Consider the following 24,751-nt stretch of genomic DNA (forward strand, 5'->3'; position numbering starts at 1 on the left):
AGGCCGGCGTACAGGTTTGCTTATGGTTGCTTACTGTGTGGAAAGCTTTTACTGCTTTGTCAATCTGGCGTAGGGTAGCGTACTGTTGCGTAGTCATGTAGCGTAGTGTTGCGTAAAAAGGCGTACTTTCTGCGTCAAGTTTCTATGCCGAAAGTACGCGAAAAAAATTAAACATGTTGACTTGTTTTCGTTCATCTTGCGTACCCCTTTCCGTCCCCCAGCATATAGTAACGTAGGCCAGCGTAGTTGGTACGCAACACTACGCAACTCTACGTATTGACCCCACGCCAAATAAAGTATTGAAAATATGCTCATCTGACCCTAATTAAACGCCTAAACCCCCCGAGCTTTCGGGGGTTTATGGCCCCTTGAAACCTGTGGACCGCACGCCTACACTCAACTCGCTTCGATCTACCTGATCCCCCTCGCCCCCCCCCCCACAACCCGTGGACCCCACGCCTACACTCAACTCGCTTCGATCTACCTGACCCCCCCCCCCCCCCACACTTTGAAAAATGTTTTGTGGGGTCTGCATGTAACATGTAAGATGCAGATTTTTTTTGTAACATGTAAGATGCAAACAAAATATTTTGCCCCCCCCCCCCCCCAACGATCTTATGGCACTTCGGCCTGCCCGCTGTTGTTTTCACGTGTAGGCCTACTTCAATGAATGGATAGACATAAATAGTCGCATGGATGGATACATAATATAGCGTATAGTTGTCGAATATTGGCATGTTTGGCCCTTCATAGTTTCTTCGACTCTGAATAGCTAGCTCACTCACTCACTCAGCTCAGTCGAGCAGCCAGCGCAGCTGCACTGCACTACACACTGTATGCGTACGGCAGAGCTCTTGAAACTGAACGATGTTTTTCTCTGATTTTCTTGTGAAAACTTTCCTTTAATAAATGATAATCAAAACTGAGTAAACATGGCCAGAATAATCACAAAATAAGCTTTGATTTCATACCTCCACTCACGAAAACTATATAAAAATCCCGGCAATAATGATGGAAATAGGTCTCTAAGTTTGGACGTGGATGGGAAGACATCTGTTGCGCTGATCATGAAATAAGCTAATAAATATCAAATAAAGACTCAACTCGTTTAAATTTTAAATATGAGGTCTACATTTTAATTAAAATTAAAAAAATGGAAAAGATTACAACATCTAAAATATACAAAACAAACACGGGGAAGAAAAAAAAACTTGCGACGGAGGCGGGATCGAACCCGTGCGTGCAAAAAGTGCAAGAGCTGCCGGCGAATCGAACGCAATTAACCGGCGCCTCAGACCGCTCGTCCACTTCCGTTTCATGCTAAAGCATGAAATTCGTGACGGATAAGTGGGACGTGCGGACGCATCGACGACGTCGACGACGACCGGGACGTCGCACCGGGCCGGGACGTGGCCAATTCTGTAGATTGAAACCCCGTCCGTCCGCGGGACCGCCCGGCGGCGCCGGGGACGGGCGGGAGGGGAGATTTGGGCGCCGTAAAATCGATCCCGGATACCCCCCTCGACGCCTTAGCGTATTATTATATGGATAGCTCTATGGTACTAGCCTACCTGAACTTGAAGCAAGCATGCTAAAATGTGGCCAAATGTTGCATCATTCTACTATACTGGTTCCTGTACTAATCGTCCTTTTATACTTTGTCCAATACAATGTCGGTATTCTTTCTTTTTTTTACCCCGACAACTTGATCAATTTGACAAATATCCCATATTTTACCACTCATAAATCACAAAGAGCACGGCAATTGAGTGGCAGAACTATCTAAGTGGGGAAGGGGGTGGGTAAGAGGAGTATGATGAGGTAGTGGTCGATTGGAGGCCGAGGCATTAGGTTGTACATTTTAGGGGCGAGCGAGTAATATGTATAGGGCCTACCTAAGCATTGCCTATTTAAAGTAAATCACAAACAGGACGCCTATAGTTGACATGGCTGATTTGGCTGAGAAAACAAGCGAACTCACAATGAGTAAGTGCATGTTTATATTATAATATTCCAGTGCATTATCATTTTTTTTACTCATGTATAATAATAACGTTTAAAGAGTTAAGGAGATCTAGTGTTGGTCTCCAGATGCAAATGTATTTTGCCTCGCCCAGTTTGAGCTGTAGTCCCATAGGTTAAAATTGGTGTGTGAGAATGTAATAATATCGTTAGTATAATTGAGCCGGTGAATTGCCATTTGGTCTACAACCAGTTCGTCTACTACCAATTAGTCTATACCCATATGCCATATGATCTACACCTTGCTCCTACACCCTTAAACAAGGATATCCTCGTAAACACTGACATAAATCTATTATTACGTCATAAAAAATAAAGACGTTTTTTTTCATCGGCGCTATGCAGGTTTCGTGTTCCGGTACTCGAATCGCGCGCTGGCGATGCAAAAAACTGATTCCGGGTATTAAAATAAACCCCACTTCACCATCTACTTTTAAGGATTGTCTGTCTTCCCGAGGATTTATCGTACTAATTTATCGCTCATAACGTGAAAGTCTCTGTACAAGTCGATGTGAAATGCATCAAGAAAATCTTGCACAATCTGTTTTTCGCATCGCAGATCGGAAATATTAAATGTCTGCGAAAATGCGGAGGATCCGTATTTTTGCGGACGCCTCTGTCCACCTTTACGTAGACAATCTTTGTTTATTCGGACGATCCTTATTCTTGCACCAGCGCCCCTACTGATAACCTCTGAAATGGACCATACAATTAAATGGCGTCACTCCTACTCCTAGTACAATGCATGAAGTCTATTAAACCGTAAGCACCTTCCTACTAGTATGAGGTTTAAAAACATGTTAATTTCATCTATTCCATGAAAAGAAGTCGTATTGAACGTTAATATTCATATTCTTTTGTTAATAGACTACATTCAAAAATATTCTTTTGGTGCTCAGACATTTGCTCGGCCAACAATTGCTCCAGGCTTTATATTTTCAAAAGTATAGGGCTAAGATTAGGTTAGGTTTGCAACTGGACTATAGTTTATTTAGGTTAGGGTAATGGTTAGATTTAGTATTGGGTCTGGGGTTGAAGTTAAGAATCTGGTAAGTGTAGGAGCAAGTGTCATACAACATTTTCTTGTGGCTGTAAACCGGAACTCTTTCTGTCATTTATTTGATATAGGTGATAAGCCAGCTGTAATGTATATATCTGAAAAGGAGGGGAATGATGAATCAGGAGATGGATCAGAACAAAAACCCCTCCAGACTCTACTACGTGTGAGTATTAAATAGACTTAAAGCCCCACTGCACTCCTTATAGCTACTTGCGCCCTCCTCATAGCAAACAATGCCTAATCGGTGATCATTGGTCCCCCATGATCCCCTTTTTCTTATGTTAATTGAGACCTTATTTGATGAGATAACCACCTGTCAGTGACCATGCAGGGAGGTCTAATCCCTCCTGGCCAAACTAGTGCAGTGGGGCTTTAAGACTTGAAAAGAGTGTAAGATTGGAGAGAAGATCTTTAAGCATAGTATAACAGTGATTTGATTTTCTAATTTATTCAGATAATTTGAAACAGGTCTTGGGGAAAAAAACAATAGCAAAAAGGGTTTGATAAAACTCATACAAGTCCGTGTCAAAGATATGATAGAAGCCATTAGGGCTGCGACGAGTAGTCAAATGCTCGAGTACCCGCACTGTTGACAACTACTCGAGTACGATTTCTCGTACCTGAATATTCGGCCGCTGGCATGGTACCGTCGGTAAAAATGTTTCCCAGCTCAATCACAAGTCAAACTCACCACTCAGAAACTGGGACCAAATGTCCGGATTTCTGTTTGGACTCAGAGGAAAATGGATTATTCTGCCATCTTTGGTTTTTAAAACAGGATTGTTTACTGTTATTATTATTATTAAATTGGCGCCTTCAACTGCAACTCGAAGTAAAGTTGCATGAGTTTTCAGGGACTGAACTGGGATACTGCTCCCGTGGTATGGTGGCAAAATTTTTTTTTAAATGTTAAAAATTAAAAAAAAAATAAATAAATAAATAAATAATAAAAAAACATGGCGTCCGAATATTTGAGTATTTGCTTGTAAGCCTGGGAGTGTACTCGGATACCTCATTACACTGTTGTGCACAGCCTTAGAAGCCATCATCATAAAAATTGACAAAATTATGAATTGTTAATTATATTTAAAAGATAACTCATTGTGAGGATTAAAAATTGCATGAGTTTTCAGGGACTGAACTGGGATACTGCTCCCGAGGTATGGTGGTGGCAAAAAAAAAATTTTTAATGTTAAAAATTAAAAAAATAAAAAAAAATAAAAAAAAATAATAAAAAAACATGGCATCCAAATATTTGAGTATTTGCTTGTAAGCCTGGGAGTGTACTCGGATACCTCATTACACTGTTGTGCACAGCCTTAGAAGCCATCATCATAAAAATGGACAAAATTATGAATTGTTAATTATATTTAAAAGATAACTCATTGTGAGGATTTAAAATAAAACTTAAGCCATATGTTTTGTATACCAAGTGAAAATTATTTTTTAAAAGATAAACAGTGATTTTTCAAGTAAATTATATTAAAAAAACAACTACAGGATTTCAATTGTCTTTTTGGTTTGTTGTAATGCAGCAACTGATACTGTCAGTCTCTCTCTCTCTCTCTCTTTCTAAATTTTCTATGTCTGAGTCTGGGACAGGCACATCTGTACCTGAAATTAAATATTCTGTTAACAAAAACTCTATAACCATTTCAACATCATTTCATACATCTGCTAGTAAGTGAAAATGATACACATAATGAAACACTTAATTATACAATTAATAATACAAATAATGATACACATAATGATACACATAATGATAATGTACATCATTGTACACGTGTTGTATCATTACTTTATGTAACTCATATGATGGTAAATATTGAAAATGTTTATTGCAAAATGTAAAGTAATACGTGCATTTACACTTGCTACCAAAAAGCCTGAAAACTGACATTGATAATTCAATATTTATGTAATTTCTTTCACCCATCAAATCATTTGATCAATCTCACTTTGTCTTTACCTCATTAGGCAATGACGGCTTCAGGAGGGGAACCTTTCCCCAAATTCATGGGAGACTCGAAGAAGGAAGGAGAGGTAAAAACACGTAGAAAAAAAATCATGATCAAGCACTCATTCCAGCTGCAATTCCAAAGTTTAAACCCGTGATGCTACAAATCTACTTGCCCAAATTCCTGGGTTACGTAGTCTGAAAAATTCAGGGCAACCAGTGTTTATATTTCTTTTAAGTTTCATTTAAATTTCATCAGTTTTAAAAATATCATTTTAACATTTTCTTTGAAAAATCTGTGATACTGAAGATGTAAAATCACCTCCCAAAGTATTTTTTATAATGTAGAAAATTGTTCAATTAATTCCACCCTCCTCTATCTGATGTAACGGTGTTATGTTGTGTGTTATGTGTCACAGAGATGGGAAGAAGTCTCACAAGCTCAGAGGAAGAAGATCACCAAGCTGTTTGCCAAGGAGCAGAGGAAAACATCTGAACGTGAAAAGAAAGAGGTATTGATAACAGTTCTCAGTCCATGTCTCCACCTTTAAATCTATTCTACGCTCATATTGCAGTCAAACCTGCTTTAGCAACCACCTGTATAGTAAAACCATTCGTTGATAAAGACCATATTTTTTGTTTCCCTCGAATATGATTCCTCAGTTACACCATCTGTCTATAAATAGTCTTAAAGACCATATTTGTGTGTTTCCCTTCATAATGATTCCTCATTTAAACATGTTCAAATCACCTTCCAAAGTATTGGGTAGGGGGTAATTTTTTTATAGTTTTTTTTATAATGTCTTTTTGTACAGTTGAACATAAAAAGAAAGAGGTACTGATAACAGGTCACAGTCCATGTCTCTACCTCAAATATGATTTCTCATTTGCACCATCTATCTATAAAGAGTCTTAAAGACCATATTTGTGTGTTTCCCTTCATTATGATTCCTCATTTAAACATGCTTTAAATGAACCTGTATATAAAGACCACTTGCCTATAAAGACCATTGTATATCTCCCTTGAGCGGTCTTTATAGACGGGTTCGACTGTATATCAATATAACTGCTTGTTCTTTTAGGCAGAGGATGCCGAGAAGAGGCAGAAACCTGCTTGAGCAACCATCTGTATAGAAAGACCATCCATTGATAAAGACCATATTTTTTGTTTCCCTTGAATACGATTCCTCATTTAAACATGCTCTAAATGAACCTGAACATAAAGACCACTTTATATGTCTCCCTTGAGCAGTCTTTATAGACAGGTTCCATGGTATGTTGATTTAACTGCTTGTTCTTACAGGCAGAAGATGCGGAGAAGAGGCAGAAGAACTTGGAGGAGGCCAAGAAGATCACGATTGAGGAAGACTCAAGCTTGCCAGCTGCTAAATTGGTATGAAAAATCAATGTGAAGTAGACACCCATTACATGTAGAGTTGTATTTTTACTGGGCTGTTTCTTAAAGGGAGTGTAGCATGACGAGTCTACGTGCCTTTCCCGTGGCCTGACTCTGGGCCAATTGGGTATAATATGACTACGGACGACACCAACGAACTTCGGTCTGTTTCGCGAACGCTGACCATGTAGAGATTAAGTCGCTGACTTCCGTTAATCATTGTGTTTGAAGTTGTTTTTTGTGGGGGGGGGGGGGGGGGGGGAGTCTGACGAATTGGAAATTCTAGTTGTTGCACATTTTCAGATATTGCATGCTTGTCAGAAAGGAAAATAATGTTTTATAAAATTAAATAGATATTAACCAAACAAAAATCATGTTACAGCTGCATGTAGATATATGAAGATGAACACCCATTGACGATAATAAATAAGGAACAATTGTTGCTCTTTTATAGAGAGGTATTTAACATATAACATTGCCATTAAGAACATAGTAAATGATAATGGCAAGAGTGCATTAAGTTTAACCTTGTTTGGAATTCTCAATTGTTATATTATCTTCTTGTAACTTTGCAGATCAAGATCAAGAGTGGTGGAGCCAACAGAGGAACCCGTGTTAAGATCAATGGATGGGTCCATAGGCTCAGGAGACAGGGTAAGCATGAATCATGAAATTTGTTCAGTTACTCGGCTACTATAAATTTTGAACCAAATGTAATTTATAGAAGAAGCCATTTCTATCTAGTATCGTGTTCAAAATTGTTTGCTTCGATGACATCCAAATTTTGCTCATCGCCAGAACTCAAGTCTAATGAAATTCATGGTTATAATGGAGTGCCTCAAGCACCTTGCATAAGTAGTGAATATAAGTGCTATACAAGTTTCCAATTGTTGTTGTTGGTATTCCTTATTATTGGTTTTGTTATCGCTATTATTGTTTATAGTATTGCTTTCCTTCTTATTCTCCTCCTCCTCATCTTTCGCCTTCTCATCCTTTTTCTTCTTCGCCTTCTCATTCTTCTCCTTTTTCTTCTTCTTTTTCTTCTTCTTCTTTTTCTTCTTTTTCTTCTCCTTCTTCTCCTTCTTCTCCTTCTCCTTCTTCTTCTTCCTCTTCTTCTTCTTCTCCTTCTACTCCTTCTTCTCCTCCTCCTTCGCCTTCTCATCCTTTTACTTCTTCTCTTTTTCTTCTCCTTCTCCTTCTTCCTCTCCTTCTTCTCCTTCCCTTTCTTTTTCCTCTTCCTCTTCCTCTTCTTCTTCCTCCTCTTCCGCTTCCTCTTCCTCTTCCTCTTCCTCTTCCCCTCCTCTTCCTCTTCCTCTTTCTCTTCCTCTTCCTCTTCTTCTCCTTCCCTTTCTTTTTCACTTCCTCTTCCTCTTCCTCTTCCCTTCCTCTTCCTCTACCATCTTCCTCTTCTTCTCCTTCTCCTTCCCTTTCTTTTTCACTTCCTCTTCCTCTTCTTCTTCCTCCTCTTCCGCTTCCTCTTCCTCTTCCTCTTTCTCTTCCCCTCCTCTTCCTCTTCCCCTCCTCTTCCTCTTCCTCTACCATCTTCCTCTTCTTCTTCTCCTTCTCCTTCCCTTTCTTTTTCACTTCCTCTTCCTCTTCTTCTTCCTCCTCTTCCGCTTCCTCTTCCTCTTTCTCTTCCCCTCCTCTTCCTCTTCCTCTCCTTATCCTTCTTCTTCTCCTTCTTCTCCTTCTTCTCCTTCCCTTTTTTTTCTTCTTCTTCTTTTTCCTCTTCCTCTTCTTCTTCCTTTTCATCTTTCTTTTCCCCTCCTCTTCCTCTTCCTCTTCTTTTTTTTCCTCTTCCTCTTCTTCTTCTTCTTCTTCTTCTTCTTCTTCTTCTTCTTCTTCTCCTTCTTCCTCTCCTCCTCTTTCTCCTTCCTCTACCATCTTCCTCTTCTTCTTCTCCTTCTCCTTCCCTTTCTTTTTCACTTCCTCTTCCTCTTCTTCTTCCTCCTCTTCCGCTTCCTCTTCCTCTTTCTCTTCCCCTCCTCTTCCTCTTCCTCTCCTTATCCTTCTTCTTCTCCTTCTTCTCCTTCTTCTCCTTCCCTTTTTTTCTTCTTCTTCTTTTTCCTCTTCCTCTTCTTCTTCCTTTTCATCTTTCTTTTCCCCTCCTCTTCCTCTTCCTCTTCTTTTTTTTCCTCTTCCTCTTCTTCTTCCTTTTCATCTTTCTTTTCCCCTCCTCTTCCTCTTCCTCTTCTTTTTTTTCCTCTTCCTCTTCTTCTTCTTCTTCTTCTTCTTCTTCTTCTTCTTCATCCTCTTCTCCTTCACCTTCTCATTATTATTTCTTGTATATTGTTTGTATTTCAGGTCGATCTCTTATGTTCATCGTTCTGAGGGATGGTACAGGGTTCCTTCAATCTGTTCTCAATGATAAGCTGGTGAGAAAACATAAATCCATATTTTTCTTTCCTTTTATGATAGATGATCTGTACAGTATACCTATGTGCAGATGCATATTGATGTAGGATGCTGATACATCCTTCAAGAAATATGTGAATAATTCAGTGTAATCTCTATAGCACGTGTATTATAGATAATGATTACAGTCAAACTTGCTCTAGCGACCACCTGAATAGAAAGACCATAGTTTTTAAAATTTCCATTAGACATCGGTGGTGGTTGTTATTTTACCTGACTGCTAAGAAAGCATAAATGCTTGTAAGTAAGCAACCAGACGGCCGACGGTTTTAGGTCCTCTCCGAGGCACCTGGTAATGAGGATTAATGCCTTACCAAGGGGCACTAGCGCATCGACTTGGTTTTGAACCCGGGTCACCGGATTACGAGACCACTGCTCTACCGACTGAGCTATCGCGCCTCCTCATGATTTGTCATGGCAACATGTCCTAAAGAAACCTGTACATAGAGACCACCTGCCTATAAAGACCACTTTGTTTGTTCCCTATGAGCATTCTTTAGAGACAGGTTCCACTGTATTTTGTAGTAGATATGCAGGTATGAACAAATTCTTTACTTTCAAAGACAGACAAAACTGTGTGAAAATTGTATTGAAATGTTGACCTCTTTCCTATGGGCCATTCAGTCGTGTCAGTAACTGTGATTTACATTTATCCATTTTTTCAATGTAAATGGAAGAAGTTTTGAAACTATTCATATTTCTTCTCTCTCTGCCTATACAGTGCCAGACATATGATGCTCTGATCTTGTCAACGGAAAGTACAGTGACCTTGTATGGTGTCCTCAAGGAAGTCCCAGAGGGAAAATCGGTAAGTCTCGGTGATCTAAAAATAATCTGCTACATTTTTAATATTTCTTGAGTCTACAAAACTCAGTACCGGTATATGAAAAGATAACAGTGATTGAGGTGATATCCTGTGGATTTGATGATATTGAAGAATCAATTTCTGTATGAAATTTTTTTAATTTTCTGTCTCCTCCTTCCTCCTCTTCACCCTTAGGAGAAATAATTATCTTGGTAACTGCATGCAAATGCCAGTTCAGCATTGCTAGAAAGACAGTTTTTATGCCTCCGTTACGAAGTAGCCGGAGGCATTATGTTTTCGGGTTGTCCGTCCGTCCGTACGTCCGTACGTACGTCTGTACGTAATTACGTCCCGTTCTCGTGATCGCGTTATCTGAAGAACTGGTTGATGGATTCCTGCCAAACTTTGGTCATGTATGTATCTTGTAGAGCCGATGAACTGATTAGATTTTGGGGTCACGAGGTCAAAGGTCAAAGGTCACAGGGCTCATTATGTATGCAAAACGAGCTCGTGATCCCGTTATCTGAAGAACCGATTGATGGATTGCTGCCAAACTTAAGTCATGTATGTTACTTGCAAAGCTGAAAAACTGATTAGATTTTGAGGTCACGAGGTCAAAGGTCAAAGGCCACAGGGCTCATTATGTATGCAAAACGAGCTTGTGATCGCGTTATCTGAAGAACCGATTGATGGATTGCTGCCAAACTTAGGTCATGTATGTTACTTGCAGAGCCGATGAACTGATTAGATGAAGGGGTCACAAGGTCAAAGGTCAAAGGCCACAGGACACATTATGTATGCAAAAACAGCTCGTGATCGCATTATCTCAAGAACCGATTGATGGATTCCTGCCAACTTAGGTCATGTATGTTTCTTGCAGAGCCAATGAACTGAGTAGATTCTTGGTTCATAAGGTCAAAGGTCATGGGCTCATTATGTATTGAAAAATAGCTTGTAATCACAATATTCTGAGAACCTGTTAATGGATTACAATTGAACTTGAATTCGAAAAATTTCTTCTGTTTTGGTTTGTAAAATTGCTCTATGACGGAGGCATCATTTTCAACTGCGAGCAGTCGAAGTTCCATCTAGTTTTGTTGTAGGTGTCTTTCTTATTTGAAACTAAAATACATTAGACTTCTTGACTGAAGGTTGCTCAGTTCCTGCGGATATCTCGATTCTGAGAGTAAGAATGAAGTTTGTGAAAAAAAACTTATTTTTACAAGGACAAACTATCTTTTGCTTAACCCTTAAAAAACATGTGTATATGATATGCAGATTGGGGAAGGGGTGTCAATTTTAAATGATCCAATAGGCTCAAACTGCAGCACTGATATGTTATACCAGATGAGCTAATACTATGGACATGGATGGGTATATTATTTTGCCATTTCTATTTTTTCTTTTCTGTGCAGGCTCCTGGTGGACATGAGCTTCATGTTGACTACTGGAGTCTAATACATGCCGCCCCAGCAGGTGGTGTGGATAATGTGGTCAATGAGGCGAGTAGTAAAAATAGATTTAAGTCGGCTAGGATACAAATTTTCCTGTGTATTTACTTACATTTTTAGCTTTGTGAAGGGCCAGGAATCAATCAGATGTGAAGGAGTTTTGTTTTGTGCTGTATTGTGTTGTGCTGTTTTCTTTCTTTTTTTAATTCTTTTATTTATTTAATTTATTTTTGTCCTATTTTTTCTATTTTTTCCCCTTCATTTTGTTTGGTTGTTGTTGAGTTGTTGTTGTGTTGTGTTGTGTTGTTTTCTTGTCTTTTTTTCCTTTTTTTTCCTTTTTTGTTTCTTTATTGCTATATTTTTGTTTGTGTGTGTGTGTGTGTGTGTGTGTTCAATTCCTTTTTTAAGTGTTCCAAAGTGTTCACAATTGGGACCTTGGTATTTAATGTAGGCTATTGTCATGGGAATCCAAACAATTCATGGTTTTGCATTTAAGCCTTGGTTTTGAAAAGGTATTGCCATACTCGACCTATCATGTTCTTACTAGCATTTGAAAGTAAAGTCTATACACATTGCTCTTTTAGTAGTAATTGTCTTTAAACTTCTCTTCATACCACCCTGTATTTTTGTTTCCTTCAGGATTCCAATGTTGATGTTCAGCTGGATCAGAGGCACATGATGATGAGAGGAGAAACAGTAAGGACTGATGTTATTGTCTTCTTTTTATAACGCTTAACTGGCTTTTGTACTTGGAAGTACAATCAAACCTGTCTACTTAGGTCACCAAAGGGAAACATAGAAAATGGCCCCTGTAGACAGGTTCTACAGTACACATTTCTTTCTCGAGGATGACAAAATACACGGCCACTATAGACAGGTGACCTCTATAGAGAGATGGCCACTAAGACAGGTTTGCCTGTATTACCTAAGGAGAATGTATTTCTTCAGAAGATAAGTTCCTTTAACTTGTAATGGTTTGCCTAAAAAAACTAGACACTTTACAGAATTAATCTCTGTCATTAATTATTTGAGTTTAATAATAAAAAAAAAAACATTCATTCTGCTTGAGCTCAGGAATCTATTTGAATTTAATCTATGTATATTAACTCTTTATTCTTGAAGGGCATTTTCTGTCTTCTCATTTCTGAAAAGAAAACAATTTTTTCATAGATATGATTTTTTTTTTAAATAAACAGTGGTGCAATTTTCAAACAGATCGGGGGTCATTTTATGTACTACATGGTTAAAATTTGATTACCACAAATATGATCTCTTAATATTAATTACAATTTTTTTTTCTCCAAATTCTGCCCAACAATTTATTGAATGTGAAGAAGATTAAATGTGATTATTAAGATTTCAAAATCCTACTTTTTCATGTTTCCTTGAAAACAAATTTTGATGCCATTGTCATATTATCTTGTATCATTATTTTTGCTTTACTCTCAGCTTTCCAAAATCATGCGTGTTCGGTCAACTGTTACACAATGGTAAGTAAAAGTATAAGTGATAATAAAGTTTTAAAATATTTATGCAGTATAATTTCTCTTTTATTGTATTGGTCAATCTGTTTGAATTTAAAGGGATCCGGTAACTTTGTCTCAGATTCTGAAACAAAATTCTGGATTTAGCTCATGATACAATGATAATTATAAACCTTTAGGTCAGTCAGGAACCCCATGACTTTTACAAGCCGATCGCCTGTCTGATTATCAAGATATTTATGATTGAAATTAGAAATGTTGAAAACCGTTTGCCAAATGGTTTTCATAACACTACCGTCTATTGGAGAAAACGAGCATGGTAAAACCGGTAACTCAAAGATTTTTACTTTTTTGAGGCACTTCTTGATCATTTTGAAGCGCAATTTTTTAGGGCTTCAATATTACACCATATCACAGACACTGATAACACGTAGGGCCGTGTATCTCAGATTTAACATTGTTAAACGATCCCTTTAAGGTTTCATTGGCCAACTGTAAAGAAGTGAATTCAATTTGTCAAAATGAAATACCACTTTGACATTGCTTACATAAATATGAAACACAGAAATATCAGCTGTAAGCAGTATATTTAGTGTCTATACTGAACAATAACAATAACTTTTGTAGTAATGAGAGAATACTTGACAGTCCTGGTAATAATTTGATTTAGAAAAATACAATAATCATGTTTGTGAACTTGCCCAAAAATGTAATTAAAGATCGACCAAGAATCACAGTGGATTGCATCATTCATAATGATCCTAATAGTATTTATCCTTCAAGTTTAAAACAAGATAATAATAATCATTATTTTCTTACAGTTTTAGAGATCATTACTTCAGCCAAGATTATGATGAGGTAAGTAAACAAAAAAAAAAACATTAAAAAAATGTATTTGTGCGTCATTTGATAGGATTAAATTACCTTGCATAGAAGAGCTAGTTCAGAATAAAAAATAAAAAAAAGAATACATATAAAAATTTGGAGCGTTATTAATGAGAAGGTGTGTCCAGTGAGGAGCCATTCTTGTTTTGGCATTAAAAATTTCATGAATAGTTGAATGTTGGAATGAATACTTCATTACTGCTTGATGTAAGTTACAGTAGAAAACAACTCTGTCTCTTGGTTAGGATGTGAATAGTGCCCCTGTGTAGAGGAGAGTCACCACCTGTGCACTATTTCCACAACATGTGGTTCGAATTGAAGCTGAATCACTAGAGATGTCTTATTTGAACCATATAAGATAAAGCCTTGAATACACCAGTTTACGGTTATGGGCGCCATTTTAATTTACGAGTAAACAAACCAAATGACCTCTAGAGGTCAGTGGTTTATGCGTACATTTTAAGATTGCGCCCATGCAAATTATGATGACATCACTGCCTGCGTTGTGCGCGCACATCATCATTAGCATGGGCGAAATCTTAATTTATGCATAAACCACTGACCTGTAGAGGTCATTTGGTTTGTTTACTCGTAAATTAAAATGGCGCCCATGTCTGCGCATGCGCACTGTTGTAACCGTTAACTGGTGTATTGGCCTGTTAATGATGAATCTAAATAAACTTCACTTCACACCAGAGGTGCTGTTCTTGAAACCGTCATAAGTCTAGTTTCTTGGACATCCCATAGAAACATGTAACATAGAATTGACGCATGTTTGTATGGGATGTCCATAAATTGAACTGAAAACTGAACTGAAGTTAGACTAAAGACAATTTCTTAAAATGGACTCGAGGTTACAAAATCACTTATTTGTTTGTCAATAAGTGGAATCAAGTTTTTTAATACATGTATTCTGAGTGAAATGTGACTGTTAGAATAAAGATCTGATGTGTTTTTATGCCTCCACTACAAAGTAGCCATGGGCATTATGTTTTCGGTTGTTCGTCTGTCCGTTCGTCGATACGTCCGTCCAGACGTCCTGTTCTTGTGGTCGGGTTATCTCAAGAACCGTTTGATGGATTCCCACTAAACTTATTTTCTACATGTTTTTATGTTGTTATTTTGTTAGCTAACCCCTCCAACCCTGGTTCAAACCCAAGTGGAAGGAGGTTCTACTCTGTTCAAGCTGGGTTTCTTTGGAGAAGAGGTAAGACTTTTATTTGTTCTGTTAGTCCTTGAAATCATTTTTTGTTTTAATCAACAAGAAGTATTCACCACTTCAATTTCTTCCCTCCAACTTTCTGACATTAGACAATTATCTCATCTTGACTCGCTGACCAAGAACGTTGAATTTGTGAGACATTGCAGGGCAAGCACTATGAGCGCCCGGCATGGATGGATACTGTTGCTATACACATAGCTGCCAACCATTTCTATTTGGGACGAATGATTCCTATTTTATTTATTTTTATCGTAAAGCTACTGTTTTGAACCCTAGATTCCTCTTTTTTATAAATAAATATTCTGTGTGAAAAGTATACAAAAAAGACTGTTTTCCTAAATTCAATTTGAGAGATTCCTAATTTTTGCTGTAAAAGGTTTGCAGGTATGCAAACTTGGTTTTGGTAAAGTTTGATTTTGGTTTAGTTTGATGGTTTGTTTTACCTGGCTGCTAAGAAAGCATGTATATGCTTGTATGTAAGTAAGCAACCAGGGAGGGACGGCTTTAAGTCCTCTCTGAGGGACTTGGTAATGAGGTTTAATGCCTTACCAAAGGGCACTAGCGCATTTACTTGAATGGGTTTTGAACCCGGGACCTCCCGGTTACGAGACCACTGCTCCACCACTGAACCATCGCGTCTCCTACAAGAAAACTTTGGTGTGTGTGTTGGGTTTTTACAGACGTGTATCAATCAGATATGAATATTTACGTCTGGGACCGACCTTTAAGCGTCACCATCCGAAAGACGTGACTCAGTTTCGAACCTGAGTCCTCGGCTGAATCACTTTGTAACTTCCACTGTTAGCTGGATTACAGGCACACGCCACAACGCCTTGATCATCCTTTGACTTCTCTTATACCATGCAGGCATACCTGACCCAGTCTTCTCAGCTTTACCTGGAGACTGTACTCCCTTCCATGGGGGATGTGTTCTGCATAGCGCAGTCTTACAGAGCAGAGCAGTCCCGAACACGCAGACATTTAGCTGAGTAAGTGTTTCTATCTAAATACCAGGAACTTGCATCAATTTCTTTTTTGCAAATAATAAAGGCTTTGAAAAAAAATCACTCTCATTAATTGTAATTCTATAAAGAGCATGCGTGAAAATCTTACCAAAATCCGTAGTCTTTCTCCATTTTTTGTGTGGCTGTTTGTTTGTTTAATTGTTTCTTTCTTTCTTTCTCTCTGTTTAATTATTTGGAGAGGGAGCAGGGGATGGTGGTAGAGTGTAGTACTTTCAAGATGAGTTGTCAGATGATCAAAGTTTTGAAAATACTTTTCCAACTGAAATAATCAAATATAAATTATTTTTACATCTTACATTTTTCATCTGCTTTATCTGAATGACAAATGCTCTCTGGATTAAAAGGTAATCCATGATAGATAGGGATCTAATTATTGCTTTGATTCTCACAATTATCAACTCTTGTGCCACTTTAGGGCTCTTTCATTCTTGTTCATTCTCTTTCTTAAAAGAACTATGGGTATTAGCAGGACAGCTGAAAGATGAAGAATTATATTTTATATACTTGGTCTTTGCATCCTTATATTCTTGTATTTGTGAAATGAGAAGAAAACAAAATATTGTAATGCTAATTTGATTTGTTCTGAGCTGTAAACTTACAATAAATTACAGAGTTTGAGTAGTAAAATGTATGTACAGTGAAACCTGTCTATAAAGACCACCCAAGGTAGACAAGAAAAGTGGTCTTTATAGGCAGGTGGTCTTTATATACAGGTTCCTGTAGTTCATGCTTCAATGACAAACCATTTTCAAGGGGAAAAAAATGTCTTTGTAGACAGATGTTCTTGGTATACAGGTGGTTACTAAAGCAAGTTTGACTGTATTTTCCTTTTAGGTATACTCACGTTGAGGCCGAGTGTCCATTTATTACATTTGATGACCTTCTGGACAAGCTTGAGTTCCTGGTGTGTGATGTGGTAGATAGGGCCCTTGCCTCCCCTGTCGGTGATCTTATCATGGAACTTCACCCGGTAAGTGACCCCCCTCTTTCCATCCCCCTCCCACCCCCTCCAATTCCACTGTGAAGAATAGAAGGTACTTGCTTCCCCATGTAGCCAATCTTTTTATGGAATTTCACCCTGTAAATGACCCTCCCTCACTCTATCCCAAACCCCTGCCCCCCCCCCCTGCCCCTCCCATCCCACTGTGAATCATAGAAGGCCTTTGATTCCCATGTAGCTAATGTTGTCATGGAACTTAACCCTGTAAATGCCCCACCCCCTTCAGAGAAGAGAATATTTTAAATAGATGTAAAAGGGTTAAAAGGGCAATTGACTGCCCTGCCCCCCCCTCAAAAAAAATAAATTAAAATATATATAATAATAATAATTCAATAAAATAATATAAATGAATTTGAAGAAAGAAACAAAAAATCATAATAATAGCATAAGGGGTGGATAGGGCCTTTGCTTTGCCTGTAGCCAATATAATTATGGAACTAGGTATCACAGAAGAGCTGCGTTGAGTGGGGACACACAGAGCTCAACCACGCAAATTCTCTCTTTGTGAAGGAAGATTTTCATATCATGGAAAAAATAAATATTATAAAATTATATGTCTCTCGAAAGCTCAGGATTCTGTCTTTCATGTCATGTCATTTTCATCAGAATCCATTAATTACTTACGACACAGTTGCTTGAGATTTACCCTCTAATTCGTATGGTCTCACTTCGTTTGTCGCCATTTTTTTTTAACGGCCGATTTGTATCCCTAGTTTTAGCTCAATTCGCTTGAACGCCATTCGTCTTTGAGTTTTAAAAATCCACTGGTTGGGAAGAGCACATCTTAAGCTTTATTTTCATATAAAAACTGATGGGGGTATGTTTAAAAAAGATCGTGAAAAATCAGAGTGAAAAGTTTGAAACAATTTTTCTATATCAGAAAAACATACTTTTAATTCAATTTTGATACGAGAAGAAAGAGAATTTACTGGAGAATACGATCATGTAAATATTAAGAATGACCGCTAGATGGCGCTAGAGCGCGAATCCGGTTAGTACAGCTGTACTCTGTGTATAATACGCACTGAGCGAGAGTGACTACAGCGAGCAAGCCCCAAGCTTCGCACGCGGACCCGACGGGCAACGTGGCGGCCACGTGTCGCATCACCGCACCCGCCGCTTGCCGTCCCATCAAGATCCGAAACGGCGCATGAATCTGAGGCTTCAAATATCGAAACTGAGGCAGGATTTGCAGCATTTGGCGAACAAATTAGTAAATACATATATATTTCTACGGAATTATTATGCTATCGTAACCTAAACAGATTTTAAAGCGATCACAAGACCAATAATACATGTTTGTGTTTTTCCACTCGCCATGCGAGTGAACTTTGAATTTCAGAGTGACTTTTTAAGAAATTCAAGAACAAACTTGTGTAATCTTTGTCAATTTATAGAGTGAAAATTTAATCAAATTTTGTCAGAAAAAAAATATTTTGTGTGTTTCAATCTGCATCAAATAACTGTAATGACGGCTTTTCTGATCTTTGGATAATAATTATTAAATTCCAATTAAATTCAGGCAGTGTCTTTTCAGTAATCATATCTGATTGATGCACGTCTGTATGAAAACCCAACGACACACACACACACACACTCGGTGATAGCTCGGCGGCTGTGCACCGCCCATACTGGTGTCTCTATTCTCATGTTGTGATTGCGAACCCACGCCAAGGATTTAAAGGGCATTTATTGTTTTCCCAGAGTTTTTAAATTTAAGATAGTGGATTCAATTTATGAATTTCAATTAAAAGGGATTTGTTATTATTTTTGTTTATATAGTAAATAAGTTAGGTAGGCCTAGGGGGGAGGGAGGGTGGTGGGGGTGGGGGGGGGGGGGGGGGGGGGGGGGGGGGGGGGGGGGGTAAGAGGACTTTTTTTTTTTTTTTTGGTCTAAAAAAAATCGTAACGACTCAGCCAACCGCTGAATAAGCAGGGGGGGGGGGGGGATAAGAGGGCACTTTTTGGGGGGGGTCAAGAAATTTTTTTATTTTTCTCCGTTGGGGGGGGGGGGGGGGGGGGGCACGTCCCTGTTTTTCAGTACATTTTGGGGGAATTTAGGGCTGATTTTAACATATTTTTTTGGCCGGGGGGGGGGGGGGGGGGGGGGGGGGTATGTGCCCCTGTGCCCCCCCCCCTCCTGGATCCGCCATTGCCATACTTTCTATTGATGTGCCAAAATTCATTCCCCTACCATTAACGGTTTTCAATTTAGGCAGACTTGAAAACACAAAAAAAAGCTTAAGGGTGCTTTAAAATATGAAGTTTTAAGAGTTTAGAGCCTTTTTCAAATGCCATTTAAAATTAATTTAAATGGATTTGATGGTCCAAACTTACAGAAATGATTAAGCTATATACATACCCCAGATATGCCGAAATTCAGCCCCACTTCATAGACACTCTTAAATCTAGCCATGTTTCAAAACCCATGAAAACTTGTTCCGGCGATGCAAAAATAGCCATTTGTCACACGCATCAAAATGGGCTTCATTTAATTATTTGAAAAATTCCACAAAAAAAAATATTTGTCTAAAGAACCTGGAAAAAAATAGGCATGTAGAAATCCATACAGAGAACAGATTTCTTAAAAAGAAAGGTGATTCATCAATTAATTACAAAATTATGTCACCTTGAAAATGGCTAATTGTCAGTTATAGCCTAATTACGCAAAATTTGACCATTTCGTCTCTTATGTAAGTGGCCGTATTTTCAAAAGTACTTATTCAAATTTGACAAATGAGGTATCAAAACTCCTCTTTCCATGTGCTCTAAAATGAAATTGGCAGGGGAAATGAAATGTAGATACTTTCAAACTTTAGCTGTGATACCTAATGGAACTTGACCAGGCGAGTGACCCCTGCTCCTCCATTTACACCTCAAATGATAATCAAATGAATGTTGTATTTATCTATGATTTGCATAAATCCTTTATATTTATTACTGTATTTGTGATTTTCCTCAAGATTTTGACATATTTCTTTTTTTGTAATTTCACGTGTTCAAACAACCCCACATTGCATTATGATCTAATTTACTTTGTGAGCACTAACTGTGACCTTTGAACATGTCTACTAACAGGGTTTCAAGCCTCCCAAGAGGCCCTTCAAGAGGATGAACTATGCTGATGCCATTGTGTATCTCAAAGAACACGATATCAGGAAGGAGGATGGCACCTTCTATGAATTTGGAGAGGTAAGCAACTGTCTCTGCTAGGAGGGGGCAAACAGAAGTTTTCCTCAAATTCTGGTGTTGATTAGCTGAAGCAGTATAATGCTGTTGAACAATTTTGATGATGTATTGTTTGAAGTGTGTGGCATAGATGTTGTCAAATAAGAGTCAAAACTTTATAACACATTTTTTATTGAAACGTACATCTGTTGTCTGTGCATCATTAGTGCCCTTCAGATGGGCTCATCATTTTATCCATACAGTAATTATTTGTGAAAGTATATTATTATAAGCTTGTGGAAGTAACACATCAAATATGAAAACCAATACAGTGTTGTGTATATTAAACTAATGACAGGGCATATTCTTAATTATGAATGTATTATTTACGCATTGTTATTGGTATTATTGGAATTATTATTTACAACCAATATAGGATTCAATCCTACTGAACAAAACAAACAAAAAATTGTCATCTTCCTGCTTTCCTAACACCAATTTGTATTTTTATTGCAGGATATCCCAGAAGCACCCGAAAGGAAGATGACTGACCAAATCAATGAGGTGAGCACAGAATCCATGTTATTTTTTTTTTACTTTATATTCTGTCAAACCAGAAATTTGGGGGCGCATGACACTTTCGCTAATTTCCAGAGGTGCCCAGATTCGCGGTGAAATGCCGCCAAAGATTTGGGCAATAAAATGCATTGAATGCCAGTATTATACTGTACACTCCATATATTTGTAAAAGTAAGTTGACTCGTATCGGTGCATGTATGTATTTTTCATGGTTGGCAATTTGCATATGTTTAATGCCATAAAAAAGGCCTTCGGCAGCCTTTTCTAATTTTATGTTGATGTAAAGTGTAATACACTTCACATTTAATATCTGATATTACAGACCTCAGTCCTTTGTTGCACGCAGTTGCCGTTCACTTACTTTTAAAACACTACGCAGTTTATTTTCGCCGATTTACCTCGCCACATCTGAACGAGCCTTAATTGTTGTCCATGTTTTTCTTACCTTCAGCCAATTCTGCTATGCCGATTCCCAGCTGCCATCAAGTCCTTCTACATGCCTCGATGCCCTGAGGATGATCGCCTTACAGAGTCCGTGAGTTTTAGCTTTTCATTCCCCACAAATCACTGCAGGAAAGCTTCTTTGACAATTTTGTAATATGGATGATATTTATTTGTGAGTGTTTGCTTAAAATGTGTCCCTAGGAGGGCCTCCGAGGGTCCAAACATGTTAGATTGGTAATTGATAGTTATTCTGCATGTGGATGTTTATGCATGTAATCAACTTACTAAGTGTTAATGGTGAGGTTTTATGAACTGACCCCCCAAAATGATGAATTTGAGGAAACGGTTTTCTTTTTAAGGGTAGATTTATTTATATGTTTTACTGCAACAGTTAAAGTCATTCCATTGAAGACCTCTGAAGAGTGTTGGAAGATGGACCTGGCCTGACAATAGTGTTTTCTTTATCCCATGTTTCTCCTTGACAATTCTAAAACAGTTTTTGAGTGTTAAAAAAAAATGAATGTTTATTCCCAGAGCCCTATTTATCTTGAAAGCATTAAGCTAACAAGTCCTGACAAGAGCTGCACCTTATCCCCAAATCACAGGAACATACTGTATAATGTAATTGTATGAAATAGTCAGTAATATTTTGCCAGTAAAATATTATACAAATGAATCATTTCATTCATATTTTAACAGTATTTTATCAAAAATGAATTTAATGATCGCAGTTTAATGCTGGTGGTTCACTGTGTTTCCCTTTAGGTGGATGTCTTGATCCCGAATGTAGGTGAGATCGTAGGAGGATCGATGAGGACGTGGAATTATGATGAACTAATGGCAGGATATAAACGTGAGGGCATCGACCCCTCTCCGTACTACTGGTACACTGATCAGGTAAATGTCATTTTAGAGCTATATATCTTGGTTCATATATCTGATGCGTGATGTTTGTGTAGTTAAATTGTTTTTCATTTTTTTCCAGCAAAATTAGTCAATGATAATGATTCTAAATCCTGTTAAAGTGACTCTGTAACATTGCCTCAGATTCTGAAACAAAATCCTGGGTTTAGCTCATGCTGCTTTCATATTTATAAACCTTTAGGTCAGTCAGGAACCCCATGACTTTTACAAGCCGATCGCCTTTCTGATTTATCAAGATATTTACGATTGGAAATCAACATTTCATTTTTCGTTTTCCTAACAGTTTTTAAAACACTACAGTCTTGGGGAAATTAAGTATGGTAAAACCGATCACTCAAAGATATTTACTTTTTTGAGGCACTTCATGATCATTTTGAAGCGCAATTTTTTTAGGGCTTCAATATATTACACCATATCACAGACACTGATAACACGTAGGGCCATGCATCTCAGATTCAACATTGTTAAACGGTGCCTATCATAGTTTCATCCTAATCAACCATTTAGAATAAGTTCTTGACAGCTTGCTGTTGCATAACCAGTACTCAACCTTGTGTTTCATTACAGAGGAAGTATGGAAGCTGCCCCCATGGAGGATACGGTCTCGGACTGGAACGTTTCCTGACCTGGCTCATGAACCGTCATCATATCAGGGATGTAGCCTTCTACCCTCGCTTCATGGAGAGGTGTAAACCATAGAGGGCGACACATCAAGGATAACAGAGTATGGAACCTGTGTCGAAGAGACGGAACCTCAATGCAAAGGCCATGACTTCAACATGGGTTAAAGTCAGATCCCAAATGGCTCCACATTTAATTTCTAACACTAATCGATTTCTTAACTGCGATTCCAGGCAATGTGACCTGTACAAGATTAAACTTTTACCATCTTATTTCATCTAAAAAATAAAAAATGTTTGTGATACAACTATTGGCTAATAGTAGTGTTACTTACTTAATCAATAATCAATCGTACTATCAAAGCAATCTTCATTTTTGGAAGAAATATGTGGATAAAAGTCGTTCAGGATGTTGTACAGGATACTTTGCACAGAGTCGCCTATACTTCAACTATAATCTTATACATTTGACTAAATAAAACCTGGAGAAAATGTCACAAGAGCCAATTGACCTCCCAAACATACACCATGTATAAAGCAACTCTGTTTCTTTACCAGTCTGAGAGACAGTTATCTTCTCATAAGATGATGATTAGTACCATTATAATAGGAAATAAACTTTCTTGTGAGTACAAGATGAAAATAGAAATATATGTTAATGTTAGTATTCTCTTCTGATGAATATGATGGGGATTCAATTTCAGAAGTTACCATTTTTTTCATAATGGTGGTCCTTTCACACAGGTTTCATATCTTATCACTTTTGTTATTCTCTTTTTCATTACATCTTTACTTTGCTTAGTAATTTTATTCTCATTCACATTTTACCAATGTGCATGGCCATAACAGCCTTATTCAGGCATTTTTTTTTGGAGAAAAGGGTCCTTAGACGTATAGACTGATAGTCAGAGATGGATAAAATTCTTATTTTTTCTCTGTTATATTTTTCTTTTGTTTTCATTCTAATACATTGATTTGTACTTACCGGGTACCTTTATGCAATAAATTCAATTTTATTTAAGATTGGTATTAACTTTATTTTTTTCAATAAGGCATATGATTGCAAATGTAGGTACAAGTATTGTGTAGTGACATATAACCATTATCACGCTTTTGCTCATAGTTATTAGACAAATGCAAAAGCTCTTGTGCTGAAACGTCAATGTTAAAACCTTGACATATGAATATGATTCAATATAGAAAAATGATTTGTGTATGGTATTCTTCTTATGTAAGAAAACAATTGTGCTTAAAGAGAATTTTGAGTACTGGGCCCCGTTTCTTAAAACTTGTCATCAATGTCAAGTTACAATTACTTTTATAAGCTACTGAAATCCTTGTATTTGTTTGGCTGACAGCAGATCTTTTTTTTTTTTAAAGAATTTCGGCATTTGTTATTGATATGACATTTTATGAAACAGGACTAATTCTCTGAATTCCTAATATCTCATGGATGAAACATTCTCAAGAAGATGGAAACATGGGAAAGTTTCTCAAGTAAAACAGATTATGTCGGCTTAGATCTCTTAGAATTTTCAAAGAAAAAGAATCATGTGATCAACTAAATGCACCAAGAAAAACAAATTTAAACCAATTCCCATGTAAGTGACCAATAATGTGTATTACCTTCAGCAAATTGGGCTAGGAAATAACACTTATGTACCCATTTCTCTCTTGCATATGTCATCATGACAGCTGTGACTCATGCAATTATGTCTGATAGCTATATTTTGCCAGATTCTTTGTCACGCCATTTCAGTTTTCTGTGAATTAATCCTGTATAATCCAACTTTTTTTGGTAATATACCATGAAGTGTGAAAAAAAAAACATTCCGATTTAGGTTTGCCATATTTGGATGTTTTTCTTTCCTGTGCTCTTTGTACCAGGTATGCCTGTAAATGGCTACAGAATCATGTATCAATCTTTTTAGTCTACAGCAACAGCTCCCTTAAAACCTTTTTCTTCTTTTTGTCAATTTCGTCTTATATCTTTCATTTTATAGGAATGAAAGAACCAAACATTCTTCTAAAGACATCATATGTTCTATTTTTTCTTTTCTTTTGGGGTGGAGGTATTGTAAGATGAGAACCTAGTTCTTGTTAGAACCGGTAACTCCTTTTTTTCTGTTTTAGTAGTATGTGGAATAATAATAATAAATGCATTGCATGAAGATTAACAATAAATTATGTGTAAAGTGTAATTATGTTGAGTGGCTGCAAAAGATGTGACCTTGGGTTTTAGACCAAGACGGGAGGAAAAAAAGTAATTTTTACTTCTCATATCACCGTGT

At 37.6% G+C, this 24,751-nt stretch overlaps 1 protein-coding gene across 1 annotated transcript; it reads left to right on the forward strand.

The window, feature by feature from the left end:
- The first annotated feature begins 1,870 nt into the window (after positions 1 to 1,870).
- On the forward strand, positions 1,871 to 24,644 carry LOC574833 (asparagine--tRNA ligase, cytoplasmic). The gene is made up of 20 exons (XM_030977444.1): positions 1,871 to 1,986; positions 3,151 to 3,245; positions 5,063 to 5,128; positions 5,462 to 5,554; positions 6,346 to 6,435; positions 7,014 to 7,092; positions 8,743 to 8,813; positions 9,575 to 9,661; positions 11,074 to 11,160; positions 11,749 to 11,805; positions 12,559 to 12,599; positions 13,415 to 13,451; positions 14,608 to 14,685; positions 15,568 to 15,689; positions 16,560 to 16,695; positions 19,804 to 19,917; positions 20,410 to 20,457; positions 20,924 to 21,007; positions 21,682 to 21,813; positions 22,408 to 24,644. Exons 1-20 carry the CDS (start codon positions 1,947 to 1,949, stop codon positions 22,537 to 22,539), a joined length of 1,689 nt encoding a protein of 562 aa, XP_030833304.1. The 5' UTR covers positions 1,871 to 1,946; the 3' UTR covers positions 22,540 to 24,644.
- The last annotated feature ends 107 nt before the right edge of the window (positions 24,645 to 24,751 follow it).

The sequence above is a fragment of the Strongylocentrotus purpuratus genome, unplaced genomic scaffold (genome assembly GCF_000002235.5).
Source record: "Strongylocentrotus purpuratus isolate Spur 01 unplaced genomic scaffold, Spur_5.0 spur5_scaffold_9, whole genome shotgun sequence".
Lineage (NCBI taxonomy): Eukaryota > Metazoa > Echinodermata > Echinoidea > Camarodonta > Strongylocentrotidae > Strongylocentrotus > Strongylocentrotus purpuratus.

Excerpts from the sequence above, each read along its gene's own strand:
- LOC574833 (XM_030977444.1), top strand. The coding sequence starts at position 1,947 with ATGGCTGATTTGGCTGAGAAAACAAGCGAACTCACAATGA. Across the intron at positions 7,093-8,742 it reads CCATAGGCTCAGGAGACAGG|GTCGATCTCTTATGTTCATC; the intron begins GTAAGCATGAAT and ends TTTGTATTTCAG. Across the intron at positions 12,600-13,414 it reads CGGTCAACTGTTACACAATG|TTTTAGAGATCATTACTTCA; the intron begins GTAAGTAAAAGT and ends ATTTTCTTACAG.